A 21,790-nucleotide genomic window follows, 5' to 3' on the forward strand; every position below is an offset into this window, starting at 1 on the left:
CAGCGTAGCGATACGCGATGGCTCAAATCTATAGGATCATCGCGTAACGCGAAGACCTCGTTAAGCAACCGGGTACACGTGTACAACCATGTGTTACCACGTGGCACAATGTGACAGGCCACGTGACATTCTGTTATAAATTGCGGCGTCGCGATACGCGACGGCCGTATATGCACTCCATCGTGTATCGCGACGGGGCGCAGATTTTGCCATCTGATAATGGAGAGTTCATTAAGTGTTGTTACAGATGCGCCCAAAGCAAATAGGGAATACTTTTTCTAACATGAAATTGTATCTTGGGAAATTGACGATAAGTTTGTGTTTTCTAACATGAAATTGTATCCTTTTCCCAAGCGGCGGGTCTAATTACCAATTTCTTTTTAAAAACCACGTCATTTCGGACTTTCCTTAAAACACTAGCGCAAGCAAATGAAATAAATTATAGAAGTTATATTATGTAACTCAGGTATGAGTTGAGGGGCGATTTATGCCAAGAATTCCATTAGCGGAAAGCTTTCAATTCTGATTTGAAAAACGTAAAACTGCAAATAAAGAGGACGGGAAACGTTTATGATTCACTATTTTAGTCATTCATCACCAACAATCGGATCTCACTACACACTCACTCATGATCTATCGTTCATTCATTCACATCTATCTCTCTCTCTCAATCGACTTACGTCACTCTCAAATCATTTCTTCAAAATTCGTTGATTAATGGCTGGAGGTGCTGCCGGAGGCTTTCTAACCAGAGCATTTCAATCCATGCTCAAAGAATGTTCCGGAAAGAAGTATAATTATATTCAGATTTCCATCCGTTGTTATCTAGGTTTGTTTTTCGGCTAATCCATGTTTTATTTTTTAGAAATTTGAGTGAATTAGTTTGTTATTGAATGTTCATGTGATAATATTGGTTGAATCAGTTTCTAGGGTTAGGAATTGAGTGAATCAGTGTGTTGTGTTTCGATCGAATTTTTTAGGGAGGAATCTGTGATTTGAGTACTTGAAACCTGGTGATATAATTGAAGACATGTTATGATCAGAGGCGGACACAGAAAATTTTTGTACGGGGCGCATTACGGATTGATGGCGACAACAGCGCGATGGGAGACATAATATGAGAAGTCGAAGCGGTGGCTGGGAGGCAGAAGTTGATTCACGATGGCATGATGTATTAATAAATCAAAATTAATCAATTATGATTAGATTTAATTGGTTTGAGCCTTAGGCTTGAAGTTTTGGAGGGCAGGCGCTTAGACTAGAACAAGAAAATTGGGCTATTTATTACACTACAAATTAGGACTGGACACTACAAGTTAGAGCTGGACGGTGGGCCTTGGCTCACCCTCATTTCTTTTTGGATCCACCTATGTTTATGATGAAAAAAGAATGTTACATGTTGAATTCTCATGAAATATGAAGCAAATTGGTACAAAATGATAAATCGTGTTATGAGAGGATTTGAAGGCGTTTCATAGTCACGTTTGTGTTGGGCGTTGTGCATTATTTTATTGTATTGAACAGACGTTAACTTCTAGTTCCTTGTGCTTGTGCAGATAGTTCGAAAGCGACCAGTCAAGAGGTGGCAGGAAACAATAACAATCAAGCAACATCTCCTAGGAAAGATAAAAGGTGCTTATTGTATATTAACTCATGCATGCTCTTGTTTTTATATATAATATAAAATGTTGATTTTCGGCTGCGGTTACTTTGGTGGCTAGAATACTAATGAATGATATCAACTTACACTTTCACTGGCCCAAATTATCAATCAAAGATGCTATAAAAGAAGGTAAGAAGTGTATACACACTGACACACATGTATACACACACACGGACACACATGCACACTCTGTCAAGATATGTACTTTATGATGGACCCTCTTCAAAACTATTTCATTTCCTGGTAAAACAGAAATTGATGATGTTTATTCTCTCTTTGTTTTGTTTGTCATCAAATATATTCTCCATGAATGTTAGCATCTCATAACCAACTCTATTAATATTGTGGTTGATTCAAAAATTAAGAATTCTCGTGCTGCATTTGGTAAAAATGTCCTTTAAGCAGCATTTGCTATAAGTTATTGAAAAATTTTGACTGGTGTTTTTTTTTTTGGTAAAAGGAAGTTGAATTGTACTTCTTAATTTGTTTAAGGCATGTGACTCTTATATTTTGTGAAAAAACATAAGCCGTTTGGTTTATTTAATCCGAGACTAATGAATTGGGGCTTAACATACCTATTAATTGAGATGGTCTGAACTTAATTAACATGAGTTTAATTTATCAAAATGGAGCTTTGTGACAGTGATGATGGGAATGCAAGAACTGAAGTGGACTCAGGAGGAAGTATTACAAAGACCTTGTCAAATGCTGGCCAGTCTTTGGAAGGAACTGATGCGGAACTCGTTCTTATTCCACTTCGACTTGCATTTGAAACCAAGAATCCAAAAGTCATTGAACTTGCATTGGATTGTATACACGTATGTCATTTTCTGTTTAATTCTTGTAGCTTTAACTACAATATAATACTGATTCGTTTTGCCTAACACTTTTGTTTCGAAATTTGTTTTATTACATCATGTCAACATTTTGTGTTTATAAACATCTCTAAGTGCAGAAACTTATTGCATATGATCATCTAGAGGGTGATCCTGGTCTAGAGAATGGTAAAAATGTTCCACTGTTCACAGACATATTGAATATGGTCTGTGGTTGTGTTGATAATAACTCACCTGACAGGTACATTCTTCAATATATGTTTTCCTTTTTTGATTTATTTGAAAGTTTCTCCAACATATAATATTTATTTGATACTAACTTCTGAGGATATTGATTCAGTACAATTCTTCAAGTCTTGAAAGTGTTACTTACTGCTGTCTCATCCACCAAGTTCAGAGGTAATATAAATCATTAAATGGATCTTGCTGTTCTTAAAAGAACATTCTTTTATGTTATTTCTTTATGATGTCAATTGTGGTTTATGGTTGCCTTGATGATTCGTTCATATATGCAGTTCATGGGGAACCACTGCTAAGTGTAATTAGAGTGTGCTATAATATTGCACTCAACAGGTAACTACTATTCTTTCATCTAAATATTTATATCACTTTAGCAAATTGAATTAATAGTCTCTTTTCATTGTCTAGTAAAAGTTCCATAAACCAAGCGACATCCAAAGCTATGTTAACTCAAATGATCAACATAGTATTCCGGCGAACGGAGACCAGCTCGGTTTGTAATCTATACCTTTGTGTTTAATTTTTTTCACACATTTGAAAAGTAGTATAGGTTCCACTATATTTTTTAGTTTTCAGTGTTGTATTTTTTGCATTTTAGGTGTTTTCAGATGGTCAATCTGTGAACAAAGGAAATGAGTCATCAATGAAAGTAGAAGAAACTTCGCCAGCTGATGAAGATGGTCAAATGCTGACTCCCACTGCCAACAACACAATAATTGCATCTTTTGAAGAACTACAGATTCTTGCTGGTGGGAATGACATAAAGGTGCATAGTTGCGTATTCTTTAAGATATCTCATTATGTGAAAGTGTGATTCATATGCTATTTGAAAGTCAAACCAAGATGGTTGACCATTTTTGTTTCACAGGGCTTGGAAGCAGCTCTTGACAAGGCTGTGAAGCTTGATGATGATGGAAAGATAAGGTATATAATTAATTAATTAATAATATAATATGATGCTACCATGAAGATTCTTTTTAACAACAATAACTTAATGACTTCTACTGTATTGTTAAGTGGGGTTGATCCCGAGAGCATGAGTATAGCAGAACGTGACGCACTGCTCATTTTTCGCACCCTTTGCAAGGTTTCATTTTCTTTTATCTGTTTTTTTGCATGATTCTTAATTTAAATAATAATTTTCGTTGTAACTTTTATTACTGCAGATGGGTATGAAAGAAGATCATGATGCAGTTACCATAAAGACACGAGTTCTATCGCTCGAACTTCTACAGGTACTCTGTTACAATAACTCATCTGTTTGGCCAAATTCTTCTTATAAATTGTTAGAAATATGAAATTTTCAGGGCTTGTTAGAGGGTGTTAGTCACTCTTTTACTAAAAACTTTACTTTTATGGACTCGGTGAAAGCTTACCTATCATATGCTTTGCTACGTGCATCGGTTTCAAATTCCCCAACAATATTCCAGGCAAGTTTTAAGATTTAATCACCATTTTTCTTTTTAGTTTTAAAAGTTTCTCTCGACTTAAAATGAAACTGTATCATTTTTCTTACAGTATGCTACTGGAATCTTTTCTGTACTTTTATTGAGATTTAGAGAAGGCCTCAAGGTAAGTTATGACAAAACTTTAGACATGTTTTTGGAAATTAATCTACTAATTTGTCCTGACAATTTTAGTATGCATTTTCAGATTGAAATTGGCATCTTCTTTCCTCTGATTGTTTTGAGAACTTTAGACAACACAGAATGTCCCCTGAACCTCAAATTAATGGTGATTCGGTAAAAATCTACTTACAATATTGAAATATGAAACTTCTATTACAGATTATTAATCCTCATTGATTATTTGGTTTATTAAATGAATTTGTTACAACTTCATAATCACAGGATGCTGGAGAAAATCTGCAAGGAACCACAGATGCTTATTGATCTATACATGAACTATGATTGTGATCTTGAAGCTCCTAATTTGTTTGAACGAATGGTATGATTCAACATATTTGTTTTGAGTTATTGAAATTGTATGTGATTTATTGTGTTTTTTTTTCATTCATATTTAGGTTACAACACTTTCCAAAATAGCCCAAGGGTCACAAGATTTAGATCCAAACTCTGCTAACTCTGTCCAAAATGGAACCCTTAAAGGATCATCTCTTCAGGTTTATATTCATTCTTTTATATTTTCTTTTGTGGGACCTTAATAATACAATGTGTACATGTTGACTTTTGTTCTTTCTAGTGTCTTGTGAGTGTCTTAAAGTCACTTGTTGACTGGGAGAAGTTGCGTAGGGAGGCAAAACAGAATAAAGATAAACAATCTATTCAGGAAGAAGTTTCGTCTGAGGATGTTAAAGCAAAAGACAGCAATGGTTCAGCGAATAACTTTGAGAAAGTGAAGGCTCAAAAGTCAACCATAGAAGCAGCCATATCTGAGGTATTTAATGCCTCCATTAACACCAAACAAACAAGAATAGTTTGACTTGAAGTCAACGGTATTTTTTTGGTCAAAATAGATCAAAGATTCCCATGTTCTTTTCATACACACATATTTTACCAAATGAGCTTTATAACGAATGGTACCAGTTCAGATAAATGTCACTCAAAGTTATAACAAAACCCATAGGCACCTTAAATTTTCACCTTAGCTGCCAAATCTAGGCCTGTAAACAAACCGAACAAACACGAATGGGACATGTTTGGTTTATTTGTTTAACTTAAACTAAACAAATGGTTGAACATGAACAATCAAACGAATGGGGTTTCTTGTTCATGGTTGTTCGTAAAGAAAATGAGTCTGTTTGTGTTTGTTTGTTAATATTATAAACGGATAGTTCATGAACATAAGCGAACGAACATAACTGAAAATAGATGAATGGGCATAACCGATTGAACTCCAGTAAAAAGTAAATGTGAACATCAGTTTGCGGGGTCTAAAAATCTAATAAAACTAGTCTAAAATCTAAATTGTAGCGGATCTAAGAGTTCTATTGAATATATAAATGAACAACTAAAATGAACGTACACGAATGAACATTAACGAGCGTAAATGAACAAACATAAATGAACGGGACATGTGTTAATGTTCGTTTGTTTAAACTAAACGAACAAAAAGTTATGTTTATGTTCATTCGTTTGTTAAATAAATGAGCATAAACGAACTTCCTGCCTATTGGTTCACTGAACGTTTAGTTCGATTACAGGCCTAGTCAAACATTTAAAAATTATGGACAAAAGAAGTGCTTCAGGTCAACCCATAAAGTATTGTATGTGACCAGAACTCGCTCTAACCATCTACACAGCCCGTCACACATCCATTTTGCCACCTTTGTTTTCTTGGAATATAATTTAGATATCATCAATAAATTTGAGAGATTAATTGACAAAATGAGAGTAACACATTTGAAAAATAAAAACATTTAATACAACTAATGAGATGAGAATATCAGATTATGTTTAAAAAAGGGGTTAAATTGGTAATTTAAATACCACAAAAGGTATCTAAATAAGATATACAAGAAACAAGAATTTAAGAGGGAGTACTCACATATCATCAATAATTTACAGTTCAACAGGCATCCTGCAAGGGGTATTGGATTTCTCACAGCAAATAGGTTGGTGGAAAATACACCCATTTCGGTTGCACAATTTCTTAGACATACATTCGGTTTGGATAAGGTACTTCTTTAAGTAAAAAAAAAAACTTATGTTCAAACATAAATAGATGTTAAACATCTTTAATGGCTGGACTTTCAGGCTATGATTGGTGATTATTTGGGTCAGCATGAGGAGTTTGCCCTTTCTGTAATGCATGCTTATGTTGATTCTATGAGTTTCTCTGGAATGAAATTTCATACAGCCATTCGTGAATTTCTCAAAGGTTTTAGGCTTCCAGGTGAAGCTCAGAAAATTGATCGGATAATGGAAAAATTTGCAGAGCGGTAAGTATCTTGTGTATCATTTTATCTCTAACGGGTCAGTAGATTAAACAGGTTTAATGCCACCCCAAGTGTACTTTAAATCGGTGGCGGATACATAAATTTTTCGTTGGGAGGGGACGATACAGTCAGCTAAAAATCATCAACGCAAAGTATAAATTAACATACACAAACAAAACAATCAACGCAGGTTAACCGACCCATAACTGAACCAAACCAACATTATAAACTGATTCACTATAACTGGCTTAACTGAAACAGGTTGGTTATCATTCTCAGGTTAATCACTAATAAATTATTATTACACATTTGGGCAATAATTTGAGTTTTACCGTTTGACATTTGTATCATTCGTTTATATGGGTCGGTTATACGTATTGGGCCGGTTTGATTAACCATGGATTTACTAAAACTTGGTTCGGGTCGGCTTCGTCGGTTATGGAAATATCGATAACCAAAACCTACCCACTATTTTTTGGTTTTCAAAAGTCATTAAACCGATCCACCAGTTTTTTATTAAGTTAGGTTATATTGGTTGTGTTTCATTGATAAATTTTGTTATGGGTTGGTTAATTCGATTTTATGCACACCTCTAACTTTTAATGCACAAAACCTCTTGAAGTGTTTCATTCAAAAGCCAGATTTCCAACCTGACTTCTACTAAATGAATGTAATAATTTGTTTTATTTGTACTATACTCGCATTGCATACAAAGCAGACATGCATAGATAGATGCATCGATATCTAACTTTTACTTTTCACCAAATAGTTGTGTGCTTATTATCATTTCCTTGTCTTGAATATGTTGCCATTGTTGCAGTTACTGTGCAGATAATCCTGGTCTGTTCAAGAGTCCAGATACTGCATATGTTCTTGCATATGCAGTCATAATGTTAAACACCGATGCTCATAATCCAATGGTCTGGCCTAAAATGTCCAAATCTGATTTCGTGAGAATGAATGCCACAAATGACCCCGAAGAATGTGCACCAAGACCACTTTTGGAGGAAATATATGATTCCATTGTTAAAGAAGAGATAAAAATGAAGAACGAGACGATTAATGTAGGAAAAAGCAGTTGGCAAAAAGCAGAAACCGAAGAAAAAGGGGGCATTGTTGGTATTCTTAATTTGGCTCTCCCAAAACTTAGGAGTCAGTCTGACACCAAGTCTGAGAGTGAAGCTATTATTAAACAAACACATGAAATTTTTAAGAAACAAGGAGCAAAAAGAGGAACATTCTATACGTCTCAACGGATTGAGATTATAAGGCCGATGGTTGAAGCTGTGGGGTGGCCTTTGCTTGCTACATTTTCTGTTATGATGGAGGAAAGGGAAAATAAGGCTCGAGTGATTCTCTGTATGGAAGGTTTTAAAGCGGGAATTTACGTCACGCATGTTCTTAGAATGGATACTATGCGATATGCTTTTTTGACGTCGTTGGTCAGGTAAATATATACTTTGCATCATGCACAGGCAGGGCAGATTGGGTAACAAGTTTGCTTGAAAAGGGCGGTTTGTTAGACTAGTTATATAATTATCATATCTAGAAGGTATCCAAGTGTTATATTATTCTCTCTATATATAGAGCACTTATGTAACCTTATTTTACACAAAATCAATACACCACAGAATGTAAAATGTATATTGATTGTGTGTATAATAGGGTTACATAGTTGCTCTATATATTGAGAATAATATTACACTTGATACCTTCTAGATATGATATTTATATAACTAGTCTAATACGGTTGACCAATATGTACCTTATGTGATAAAACACAACCCGCATTGACCCATTCCTGAAATGAGTTGAAATTGCACCTCTACTACCAGTATATTTCAAAATTTCTTTTCCAAATCTCTTGTTTTTTGCTTTTCTTTTCTGAGCGGCGATGGTCATCCAAGATGTTTGCCTAGAGGGAAGGTTTGAACCGGGGACTCTTTGGATACAAAATATCATTTTATGAGCCATTTATTCCTCGGGACTCCATATCTTATTTATTTAAATCTTAGTATTTTATTAAAGATTTGCAAATTCACACCAAAACATCAAGCATTTTCATATTTTGTTTTGTATTAGATGTGTATATGTAGTTTTATGTTTTATATCATTTAGGACGTCATCCGGTACCAGTGAACCGGTAAGGCAACCGATTTGCTATCCGGTCCGGTTTTGAAAACACTGAATAGGACTATACGATTCTTCTCAAATCAGTTAAAGACTTAAAGGGGACCACTTTTGAATCTTCATTTCTTGTCATTTAACTAAATAAACTCAACCGTCTTCCATTGTTTGGTTCAAACTATTGACGGGCTCTTGCAGATTTACTTTCTTACATGCACCAAGAGATATGTATAGTAAAAATGTTGAAGCCTTACGGACTCTACTAGATCTGTGTGACTCAGAGCCCGAAACGCTCCAAGATTCTTGGAATGCTGTTTTGGAGTGCATATCTAGACTAGACTATACTACATCTATTCCAGCTATGACTGCAACTGTAATGCATGGAGGTAACCAAATCTCTAAAGATGCTGTTGTTCAGTCACTTAAAGAGTTGGCTGGAAAACCATCCGAGCAAGTTTTCTTGAACAGCGTTAAACTCCCGAGTGAATCAGTGGTGGAATTTTTTGCTGCTCTTTGTAATGTATCAGCTGAAGAATTGAAGCATATTCCAGCCCGAGTTTATAGCTTGCAAAAACTTGTGGATATCAGTTACTATAATATGGCTCGTATACGCATGGTAATAATCAGGCACTTACCTCAAGAATATGCTTCTATCTCTAGAAACTATAGGTGAACTAAAATAAAAGTTTTGCAAGTAATGATTTCAAGAAAGTATTACTTGAAAACTATCGTTCTAACTGTCGTTTTACCAATGTATAATCCAAAAAATCAGTTTCCATTCCATACACAACAATTTGGAAGTTTTAGTGTCAGTGAAAAAGTAAATGGACGTTCTTATAGTGATAGTAATGTTGTTTCATTGGTTTTCAACTTAGTGAAAGCATTTATATTTTCAGGTATGGGCTAGAATATGGTCTGTCCTTTCTAATCACTTTATTGTTGCTGGGAGTCATTATGATGAGAAAGTTGCAATGTATGCCATAGATTCTTTAAAACAACTAGGCATAAAATACATGGAGCGTGCAGAACTCGCCACTTTCACATTCCAGAATGATACCCTGAAACCATTTGTTATTTTAATGCGGCATAGTAGGAGTGAAAGAATTAGGAAATTGATTGTTGATTGCATTGTTCAGGTATGCTTACCTGTCTATGCACTGGGCTATTGTTTTTAAACATTTTTTTATACTATGTTACTTTATAACCAACATGTGGATTGGATACAGATGATAAAATCGAAGGTTGGGATTAGATCTGGTTGGCGAAGTGTCTTCATGGTGTTCACAGCTGCTGCCAGTGATGAGTTGGAATCAATTGTTGAAAGTGCTTTTGAGAATGTAGAGCAAGGTATTTTATTCATTGCTTTACTTCCATCATATCTTTTAAAAATGAAAATCAGAAATAAATAAGAACAGAGCTATACACACGCCACTGATATACTATCCATACACCACTAACAAGTCAATGCTCATATAGCCCTGTATGACTTTTTTGTCAAATCATACGGGTTGTATGTATTTGAATAGATAATTTAAATTATTTGAATAATATATACGGTGCTAATAGTATGACCCTATGTACCCGTATGATATGTCATAGATGTTCATACAGGCTTGTATAAGGTGTTATACGGGCTCGTATAACTTTAGTAAAAATAACCGATGTGAGAGTGGTGTGTAAGTGTTAAGATTCATACGGGACGTGTAACTTTTTTGCCATATCATACAGGCCTGTATAACTTTTGCCAAATTTAATGGCTTTATGACCTTATATGGCCCATATGACATGAAAAAATGTTCATACGGGCCCGTATAACTTCACTAAAAAATGACTGATATAAGCGTTTGTTTATACAACTCGTATGATGTGATAGGTCTGGTTTGCAAAACGTCGCACGGGCCATATAATCTCATACAACCTGTATGGTGTGACGTTCATGTTGGTGTGCATTTTGGGGGTGGTGTGTCAATAGCACCACCCATAAATAAAATGTTGACATGACAGACAGTATGTCAATACCTTTTGACAACCTTTTATAGAAACTTTTTGGGATTATGGGGTTTTAGGTTTCAAACAAAGCCGGTTACCCAAAATAGAAAGTATTACCTCTTATGCAATTACCCCTAAAAACATACAATTATTTATTTTGGTGTGCCGTGTCAAACTAACTGAATTTGACAGTTATACTAGAGCACTTTGATCAAGTTGTTGGAGACTGTTTTATGGACTGTGTTAACTGCCTAATAAGTTTTGCCAACAGTAAAAGCTCTCCCCGCATCAGTTTAAAAGCTATCGCACTTCTCCGCATATGTGAGGATCGACTTGCAGAGGTTTTATTTATATTATTATTCATCACCGTTTCAAATATAGTTATATTTTTTTTTCAACATCAAAACAGAGTGTAATCACATTTTGTCTTTGTTAGGGTTTAATACCTGGTGGTAGTTTAAAACCGATTTACACCAATGTAGATACAACATACGATGTTACCGAGCATTATTGGTTTCCAATGCTGGCTGGTTTATCTGATCTGACATCCGACCAACGTGCTGAGATCAGCAAGTGTGCACTTGAGGTTTTGTTTGATTTGTTGAATGAAAGAGGAAGCCATTTTTCACCCACTTTTTGGGAGAGTATATTTCACCGAGTTTTGTTTCCTATTTTCGATCATGTGAGGCATGCGGGAAAAGAAAACACTACAGCTTCTAAAGACGGGTGGATTCGTGAAACTACTGTTCATTCACTGCAGTTGTTATGCAATCTTTTTAACACATTTTACAAGGTACTGTTATTTTCGTTCGACATTAACTGCGAGTGGGTCAACTTGTGTTTTGTCACTGATTATTCTATAAATCGAGTTGAAATCAAGTTTAGCATTTGGATAAACAGATTTTGCTAGTCTTGTAAACTAAACGAACTGACACAAATGGAGCATATTCATGCTCGTTCGTTTAACTTTAATCGAACGAACTCGAACAACTAAACGAATGGGGTTTTCTTGTTTGTTTTCATTCGTTAATAAATTAAACATGTTCATGTTCGTTTATGTTTGTTCGTTAACAGTATGAACAAACGGTTTACGAATGTAAAGGAACGAGCATATGAGCTAAAACTTTCAATAACAATTTGTTGGCCCTAAAAAGTTAATAGAATCCCGATTAGTTTAGAAGACATATGTTTATCTTATTATTTGAAAGGTTGATATTTATCCCTAAAATAAGGGATTCCTTGCTGTATATATTGTAATCTATTATTGTGAATGAAAGAAGGGGAAAACGTTTACATCTTTCATGGTATCAATAGCCTAAGATCCTATCCCCTCTCCTAACCCTAGCCGATTCTTCTACAATCGGCCTCTCCTTCTGTGTTCTTCTCGTATCCCTTCAGTCTCCCTTAATCCTTTGAACATGGAGGCCAAACTCCATCCAGCCATAACGGTGTCCAACATTAAACACTTCGTCCCCATTACCCTCAACAACGAAGATGCTCAATACAACACATGGTCCGAACTCTTTCGGATCCATTGCACGGCCTATCTTGTAGACGATCACCTTGCTCCACGTCCGGCCACACAATCTTCTACTTCCACCGAAAAAGACAAGGCTGCTGTAGGTGCTGCCACAGATCAGGAACAATGGAGATGGATTGACGCCATTGTTTTACAATGGATTTACGGGACGATCTCACACGACCTAATCCAAACAATCATGAAGAAGAACGCAACGGCGCATGATGCATGGGTCGCCCTAGAGAACCTGTTCCAAGACAACAAGAGCTCTCGTGCTCTTCATCTACAATCCAAACTTACTAATACACGTTTGAATCGTTCAAGGATATGGCTTCTTATTGCCAAGAGGTTAAAGTGCTCGCCGACCGCCCGCCTCGCAAACGTTGATGTCCCGCTTACTCACACTCAACTAGTCCTAAAGCTGCTTGGGGGGCTAACTGAACAATATCACACCATCGCCGCCATTATTCGGAACACAGAGCCGCTCCCAGATTTCAATATCGTCCGTTCAAAGCTATGTCAAGAAGAGTCGGAACGGGAGGCCATGTCACTCCAGTCCGCAACACAGGCCGGTCAGGCCCTTGCGGCTTCCTCAAAACCAGATACATATCTCTCCGACTCCTCCTCTACCAGTCGCGCTGATGCATCTAGTGAACGTGGACGTGGTAGGACACGCGGACGTGGCCGCGGTCGCGGCCGAGGTTACACTGGCAGAGGCCGTGGACAACAAGTCCAGAAACAACCTGGATACTATGCTCCTTGGGCTCCCTTCTTGGGTCATTGGCCCAACACAACTCAAGCCCATACAAACTGGCAGGCCTGGGCCGCTTCACCCCCCTGCCCCTATCCGACCTCAAACAAGCAGCCCCAACAGAACACAGGACATGGTATTCTAGGCCCGAGACCGACACAAGCATACCCCATGGGGTACACACCTACAGATATTGACCAGGCTCTCTACACTACGTCGCTCCACCCTCCGGAGCAGCCCTGGTTCATGGACATCGGCGCCTCAAACCATATGACAAATAACCCAGGTAATTTTTCGTCTTTTTCTAATAAGGGTATCTCACGAAACATAGTTGTAGGCGACGGTAATACCATACCGGTAACTGGACATGGCAATCAAACCTTACCACCACCCTTTCCGCCACTTAAACTTAATAACGTTCTGCTAGCCCCACACATAATTAAAAACTTATTGTCGGTTCGTCGCCTTACAACCGACAATCAAGTTTCTATTAAATTTGACCCTTATGTTTTCTTGTGAAGGATCTCAAGACCAAGGCGTGTATCCTCCGCAGCAATAGCACCGGGGACCTCTATCCTTTGACGCCGGAGATACTATCCAAGATCCGCTCACCATCTTTGTTTGCTGCAATCTCGCAAGACGTGTGGCATCAATGATTAGGTCATCCGGGTCCTGAGTCTTTACAGTCACTCAAAAATTCCAATTATATTTCTTGTAATAAGTCAAACGTTAAACTCTGTCAGTCATGTGTTTTTGGTAAAAGTATTAGACTTCCCTTTACTAATTCTACTACTTCTACTTTTATGCCTTTTGATTTATTACATAGTGACTTGTGGACATCCCCAATTATAAGTACCAGTGGACATCGATATTACATACTATTTATCGATGATTTCACCAATTTTTTATGGACTTTTCCTCTTTCTCATAAATCTCACGTCCTTGATGTTTTCAAACAACTTTACAAATTAATCCAAACCCAATTTGAACGATCAGTAAAACAAATACAATGCGATAAATGAAAGGAATACTCCAATAGTTCCTTTCAAGCATTCTGCCAAAAACACGGAATGCTCTTCCGATTTTCTTGCCCTACACATCCTCACAAAATGGGAAGGCTGAACGTAAAATTCGGTCTTTAAATAACATCATTCGCACCATTCTAGCCCAAGCCAGTCTACCCAACAACCTTTGGCATCACGCGCTAGAGGTTGCAACATATTTAATGAATATCCTACCTTCCAAAACAATCAACAATCAAACCCCCACCCAACTTCTATATCACCGAACACCGACATACGAACACCTTAGAGTGTTCTGATGTTTGTGTTATCCCTTACTTCCACATACTACCATCCACAAACTACAACACCGATCCAAACCGTGTGTTTTTCTCGGGTACCCTACTCAACATCGTGGGTACAAATGCCTAGATCTCTCTAATAATAAAATAATCATCTGTCGTCATGTAAGATTTGACGAACACGTTTTCCCATTCCGCAATATTAACCAACCGAAACTACAAACTTATACTTTCCTTACCCATCCAATTCATATCTCTCACTGGCCTCATATTGATCCAAACCCAAATTCCCATCCTACTCCTAACCAGCACCCTACACCACCAACACCTGTCCCCGGTACCCCTCCCAACACAACTCACCAGCCTACCACTATTACCTACTCGAGACGACCCAAACCGCCAGTGGCCCAATCTCAACAGCCTGCCCAAACCACTGTTCCGTCTCAAATCACCACCCCTCAGCCCGAACCCACTTCACAAACGCAAAACAAAACAGCCCCCACTCCCTCGGCACCACCCACCTCGAGCCGAACCATCAGAACCCGGTCGATGGACGGCATCTCCAAACCGAGACAAACTTTTAATCTCAATACTATCTCACCCATTCCCCGCAATCCTACCGTTGCCTTGTCCATACCGGAATGGCGCCATGCAATGACCATGGTTGTAAAAATCGCGCCTAGGCGCCGAGTACTCAACGAGTAATCCCCGAGTAATCCCCGCCTAGGCCGAGTTCTCGGTGAGCCATCCCCGAGTACTCTCCAACTAAGGCCGAGTATTCACCAACTAAGGCCGAGTACTCCCAACTCCCTAGTCGGCCGCCTAGGGTCCGCCTAGCGACTTTTGCAACCTTGGCAATGACTGTTGAATTTGATGCACTTATTAAGAATAAGACGTGGGAATTGGTTCCGCGTACACACGATATTAACATAATACGAAGCATGTGGCTATTCCGTCACAAGTTTAAATCGGACGGTTCTCTAGAAAGGTATAAAGCGAGGCTGGTATGTGACGGAAGAAACCAGCAAATGGGGGTAGACTGTGGTGAAACCTTCAGCCCGGTGGTTAAACCGGCAACCATACGCACCGTCTTATCACTAGCCTTGACCCAGTCATGGTCCATACACCAGCTCGATGTGACAAATGCGTTCTTACATGGCAATTTGAATGAAACGGTGTATATGTATCAGCCCATGGGTTTTCGTAACCCACAATATCCTGATCATGTCTGCCGATTAACGAAATCTTTATACGGGTTAAAACAGGCACCACGGGCGTGGTACCAACGTTTCACAGATTTTGTTACCACCATGGGCTTTGTACAAAGTAAGTGTGATAATTCGCTTTTCGTATTTCATCAGGGGAGTGACACGGCATATCTTCTTATCTATGTCGACGACATTATTCTTACCACATCCTCTGATAATCTACGGGTCAGCCTTATCGCCACCTTAGCAGCAGAGTTTGCAATGAAAGACCTTGGGCCCCTTAGTTTCTTCTTGGGCATCTCTGTTAAACGAACCGGAAATACTCTTTTTTTATCTCAACAAAATTATGTTAGTGATATTCTGGAACGCGCGGGAATGAGCACATGTAAATCTGTCCCGACTCCAGTCGATACAAAACCAAAACTCAGCAATAATGACGGTGAAGATTTTCGTGATCCAACCCTTTACCGCAGCTTGGCCGGCGCCCTTCAATATCTTACGTTTACTAGGCCGGATATTTCGTACGCGGTACAACAACTATGCATTCACATGCATGCTCCTAAAATCTCTCATTGGAATGCTCTCCTTCGAGTTCTGCGGTATCTTCGAGGCACAACCAGCTACGGTCTCACGCTTGCACCGTTCAAGGAATCCACACTGAGGGCTTACACCGATGCCGATTGGGCTGGTTGCCCGGACACTCGTCGGTCCACCTCTGGTTATTGCGTGTACTTTGGAGAAAATTTCCTGTCTTGGTCTTCAAAACGACAAACCACAGTTTCAAGGTCGAGTGCTGAAGCGGAATACAGGGGGGTTGCAAATGTGGTAGCCGAAATTTGTTGGCTACGTAATTTATTACTCGAGCTACATAGACCGCTTTCGAAGGCTACACTGGTTTACTGTGATAACATTAGTGCAATATACCTGTCGGGGAATCCGGTTCAACACCAACGCACCAAGCACATCGAACTCGACATTCATTTTGTTCGTGAACAAGTAAGAAAGGGTCACGTCCGGATTGTTCATGTCCCAACTAGATTTCAGATAGCAGACATCTTCAGATAGCAGATACCAAAGTTATTAAAACTATACTAAGTTGTAATGGGCGAAAAGAATTTAATGAATATATTAACGAACGAACTTTAATAAACGTAAACTAACGGACATAAATGAACATAAACAAAGGAATTTAAATGAAAGAATGTAAACGAAAGTTCACTAACAAAATGAATAACTAGACATAAACATGTTTGATCATTTAACTAAATAAACAATATGTTTTGATCATGTTTGTTCATTTATTAAATATATAAAGACAAACGAACTTCGCGTCGAATGATTATCGAAGTGTTCACTGACATTCAAACAGTTGCTTATCTGATTATCACATATTGTTAATGACCTTTTATTACAAATGATTTTGATTATTCATTATAAGTTTATGAGATAATAATCTGTAAAAGATCTCCTGCAGGAGGTTTGTTTCATGTTATCTCCACTGTTAAATTTACTGGTAGATTGTGCAAAAAAGACGGACCAATCAGTGGTCTCAATATCACTCGGTGCATTGGTTCATCTTATAGAAATTGGAGGAAACCAATTCATTGTTTCTGACTGGGATACATTGTTAAAGAGCATAAGGTGCTTATAATTCCATTTTAAGATCTTTTTTGCGTTTACATTATTGTAACAATATTGACAGTTCGACACATTTGTATTTCAGGGATGCTTCTTACACCACTCAACCACTTGAGCTACTTAATGCATTGAGTCATGAAAGCACCAAGAATCAATCAGTTATGAGTGATGGTTTAAAAGTTCAAGAAGACAACAGTCCCTCGCCTCGATCGCCTGGTAAGTTTAATAATCACATTAAACGTTTTAGCGATGATAATATCAAAACCTTATTGGCTGTATCTAATGACTAATGAGGTCTATTTGGCAGGTCAAAATTTATTGATGGTGGCGAAGGACAAACAGGAAGACGAGCCATCAACGGATCCACAAGAACCCGAAGGTTATGATTCGTCAAATGTATTAAAATAATGAAAGTTTAAAGAAAAGAATTTGACTTATAATTTTTGCAGGTCAAACTCCATCTGAAAATTCTGATAAATCTTCTCCTACGCCAAGTTTGCAAAGAAGTCAAACAATTGGTCAAAGACTTAAGAAAAATATGAGGAACAATGTTCTTGTTAGAAGTTTCACTTCTAAACCTAAGAACCTGACTTTAGATGCCTTAGTACCCATTACCCCATCTAAGGTACCATGTTCAGTTTGACTTTAAAAGTCAAAGAAACATACTTTTGACTTTTGTGACTCTAGAGTTTACTCATTTCCCTCTTTATGTAATGCAGTCTCCTGATGAGGAGAATGAATCTGAAGATGCAGTAGAGAGTGCATATATGGGAACAATAAGGAGCAAATGCATAACTCAGTTGCTATTATTAGGTGCCCTTGATATCATCCAGGTATGGATCTTACTCGAGTATGCCAAAGCTCAAATGATTGCGCCAGGTCGGTAGGAAATTAGGTTTCATTAATCTAATTTTAAGTTGTCTGTTAAATGTGCAGAAAAAATACTGGAGTAGATTGAAAGGTTACCAAAAAATTACCATTTTGGAAATTTTGTTCTCGATGTTAGAGTTTGCATCGTCATATAACTCGTACACTAACCTCAGGTTACGAATGCAACATGTTACTCCTGAAAGGTTGGTTACTTGGATAACTATGTTTAAATAGTACTGAAAATACTATATTATTAATATAACTCTTTGGGATAATTTCATATACATCCTTACAAACTTGCCATATTTCGTATATATCCAAACCAAACTCTAAATATCACATGTATCCATTCTATCTAAAATAATCAAATATCATATATATTCATTTTTAACTTTAGAGGGGGTATCTACGATATTTGGTAAGTTTTATAGGGATATATATGATATTTGTCGAGTTTTGTAGTGACATATATGATATTTAGATTTTAGTCTGGATACATATGATAGTTATGTTTTGTAGGGATATATATGGAAATTATGTCTGGCTTTTCTTTTTGCAATGAAATTTACGGGGCTATATGCATTTAAATACACTTTTTAAAATGTTTTGATTTAACTCATTGCCGTTTTTATGCAATAAACGATGACATACTATATTGGATGGGTATGTTAAACATTTGACCAATGATAAAAAACACTGTTGTTAAACTAGAGTCAAACATTGCTATATTCATGGGACGGATTCAGACAATCGATCTTATCATTCTGACTTAAACTAGTTTATCTTCATTCAGGCCGCCAATTAATCTTCTTCGCCAGGAGTTTACCGGGACCTGCATTTACTTAGAGGCGCTACACAAGACGACTTCTGGAGTTGCTTTAAACCAAAATGGAGAGCTTAAAACTGATGATGAAGATAATGATAGAGTTAAAACTGATGCTGAAGAAAAGCTTGCAGCTTTTTGCTGTCAGGTACTCAAAGAAGCATCGAATTTCCAAACGAGTATTGGAGATAGTACTAGTATGGAGATTCATCAAGTTCTTGAACTTCGGTCTCCCATTGTTGTTAAGGTATTTCCTACATCTTGGATTTTAATCATTCATAACTAGGGCTGTTGAAAAACCTCGTGGCCGCTCGTAATCGGCTCATTTGAAAACGAGTCATGCCGAGCCAATTCGATTATTAAATGAGGCGAACCAGATCGTGGCTCGATTGTTAGTTGGCTCGTGTGAATTAAAGCCCAAATCTATATTTGTGGCCCAAAATTTATATATATATATATATATCATCATCATCATCATCATCGTACTCAGTATATCCCACCAATAGCAGAGCTATCGTAGGGTCTGAGGAGGGTAAGATGTAGACAGCCTTACCTCTACCCCGCAGGAATAGAGAGGCTGCTTCCAGTGAGACCCCCGGCTCGAAAGTAGTTTTGCATCAAGCCTTGGACATAAGGCACATAACACTCAACCATCGGCATGCCGGTAAATTGGTGCATGTACCTTGTCTTTCGGCTATCAACGCCACCACATGATGCCTGATTAACCTTCCATCACTTTTAACGTTATTTTCACGATATTAGTAAAATAACGTCAAAATTAGTGCAATTTCACTTTTGCCCACCCGAGGGTTCATATATATATATATATATATATATAATTTTATGAATTGTGTTTCATTCATTAAAATAGTATTTTTAGTTTAGATATATCAATGTGTGTGAAATATAAAAAAAATCAAAACTTAAAAAAAACGGAGCGGTTCGATGAGCCACGATCAGGCTCGAGCATTTGATGAGCCGAGCTCAAGCTCAACATTTTATCCAAGGCCGAGCCCACCTTGGCTCGTTTACAGCTTATTTATAACCACCCCGGTTAGTCAGTTGTAATAAAACCGCAAATCCATTTTCCACTGTTCCTCCCTTAACCTCTTGAAGGCCACCTGCCTAGCATCTGCGCTTTACTTGGTTTTCTTTGATGGGTTCTCATGGTAAAAAAAATAAATAAATCGATAAGTTTTGTCTTTTGGTGTGTGATTTATGTTGACATGTGTATGGATTTTAGGTACTCAAGGGTATGTACTCAATGGACAGCCAGATATTCAGGAGACACCTCGGAAGTTTCTACCCTTTGATCACCAAGCTCGTATGCTGTGAGCAGGTAAACTCTTGTGCTTTTCTGTAAGTTCGGTTTTGATATGATCCATCAATGGCGAATAGGGGACCGTTTACCGTTAGATATTATCTACTTAACATTTGCTCTTTACAGATGGACGTCCGTTGTGCTCTAGCCGATTTATTCAGCATGCAGTTACGAGGATTATTGCAGTAGGATAAATGGCGTTATTCATCGTCTTCCTTTCCCTCTTAGAAGCCATTTATGAAGTTATAGTTGGTGTTTTTGAGTTTTTATAGAATTTAAAGAATAATGGCAATAAATGGTCAACAACATGCAAGGATAGAGAGGAGAATAGATTCAAGATTCATAGGCAAGTTTTGGTTGATGAAGATTGTCAACTTTGGTATTCATCTCATAATTTCTTATTCATGTGTTTATATGTCACATAATTAAACATATGAAATACTTGTTGAGTTTATAGACGGTTATTAAAACACAGTTTTGGTCCTAGAATGCAAGAATTGTAAAACACTTGTAGTGATTTAATTGTGATACAAAACTCCACTCTTTTTGTCTCGATATATTTCGACAATGCTACATACAAGTGCTTACGTAATTCTCGTTTAAAAGTTGTTTTGTAATGAATGCGCTCTTTTGTTCATAAATCCTCCTCACACGTATCATCAAGATCATCAAAATGAAATAATCATGAATCCATAAGGACAACCGGAAATACAAATCCCGAGGACAATGGGAAATATTTGTACTTTTCCTTCTAGTGCCCATGCCATTAGACTATGTGCTAGGCTCTCTAGAAGGTAAAACAAGAGGGTAGTAGCTGACGTCAACCATAAAGCTCACTGTATCATGATGCCCATGGAGAGGGAGAGGTCAAAGTAACATATGCTTTAGAGTACGGATCTTTCCTTTCCAACTCTCAATTTTTTTTTTGTCTTTTGAGATTAGCTGGCTTTAAATTTAAGTAGAAATTAAGCAACTTATAGGATATGATGTCAACAACATATCCCTCCTTAACCTTTAAGGAGCCCTTTTGAAATTGAAATTGAAATTGATCATTATAACAACCAAGATGTTCTTTCACATTATTGTATATGTAACTCTTGATGATTGTTTGACTGGACCCATTTACTTTTCTTTGTATTTCTTGTTAATATCAACCTACTAGAAAGCGACCCTGGTGATATGGATTCGCTAGGACTGAGATGTTATTGATTAAGGATTGCTCAAGGGTAGTGCCATAATGTAGCTGGGTATAAAACATGCTTGGCACGCAAGCAAATATAGATCACGTGGTTTTGTACCGATCCACTTTCGAGCTGTCGAGTGTCGATTGTTCCATCTATAATAGAAAGTTATATTTCATTTTTTGAAAATAAGTTTAAATCAATCGTATAAATAATCATGCAATCAATTTATTACAAATCAATCTTATTTTTTTTTATGTTACAGCCTATAGGAACTATTTTTTTTTCTTCATGATGATAAAAGAATACACTAATTTATTTAAGAAAAATTATAACTAAGAATATATATATATATATATATAGAGAGAGAGAGAGAGAGAATAGATAAATGTCATTTTAACTTCTATATAATATAGATTTTGT

The 21,790-nt window shown here is 37.3% G+C and overlaps 1 protein-coding gene across 1 annotated transcript; it reads left to right on the forward strand.

Annotated features, from left to right (window-relative positions):
* Nucleotides 1-327: 327 nt before the first annotated feature.
* Nucleotides 328-20,807, forward strand: LOC143623456 (brefeldin A-inhibited guanine nucleotide-exchange protein 5-like). Its single transcript, XM_077094362.1, has 34 exons — nucleotides 328-829; nucleotides 1,557-1,632; nucleotides 2,307-2,481; nucleotides 2,619-2,740; nucleotides 2,840-2,898; nucleotides 3,015-3,072; nucleotides 3,148-3,232; nucleotides 3,338-3,505; nucleotides 3,608-3,663; nucleotides 3,757-3,826; nucleotides 3,906-3,974; nucleotides 4,047-4,169; nucleotides 4,258-4,311; nucleotides 4,393-4,481; nucleotides 4,590-4,686; nucleotides 4,763-4,861; nucleotides 4,942-5,136; nucleotides 6,267-6,377; nucleotides 6,456-6,640; nucleotides 7,458-8,084; nucleotides 8,963-9,380; nucleotides 9,661-9,900; nucleotides 9,991-10,111; nucleotides 10,946-11,094; nucleotides 11,190-11,546; nucleotides 17,009-17,175; nucleotides 17,258-17,388; nucleotides 17,480-17,551; nucleotides 17,622-17,797; nucleotides 17,892-18,005; nucleotides 18,109-18,245; nucleotides 18,836-19,112; nucleotides 20,109-20,204; nucleotides 20,313-20,807. Exons 1-34 carry the CDS (start codon nucleotides 718-720, stop codon nucleotides 20,373-20,375), a joined length of 5,148 nt encoding a protein of 1,715 aa, XP_076950477.1. The 5' UTR covers nucleotides 328-717; the 3' UTR covers nucleotides 20,376-20,807.
* The last annotated feature ends 983 nt before the right edge of the window (nucleotides 20,808-21,790 follow it).

Source organism: Bidens hawaiensis, unplaced genomic scaffold, assembly GCF_021521415.1.
Source record: "Bidens hawaiensis isolate Kalapana, Puna unplaced genomic scaffold, B.hawaiensis_p1.1 tig00003469_1, whole genome shotgun sequence".
Classification (NCBI taxonomy): domain Eukaryota; kingdom Viridiplantae; phylum Streptophyta; class Magnoliopsida; order Asterales; family Asteraceae; genus Bidens; species Bidens hawaiensis.

Excerpts from the sequence above, each read along its gene's own strand:
- LOC143623456 (XM_077094362.1), top strand. The coding sequence starts at position 718 with ATGGCTGGAGGTGCTGCCGGAGGCTTTCTAACCAGAGCATTTCAATCC. Across the intron at positions 4,170-4,257 it reads ATTCCCCAACAATATTCCAG|TATGCTACTGGAATCTTTTC; the intron begins GCAAGTTTTAAG and ends TTTTTCTTACAG. Across the intron at positions 9,381-9,660 it reads ATATGGCTCGTATACGCATG|GTATGGGCTAGAATATGGTC; the intron begins GTAATAATCAGG and ends TTATATTTTCAG.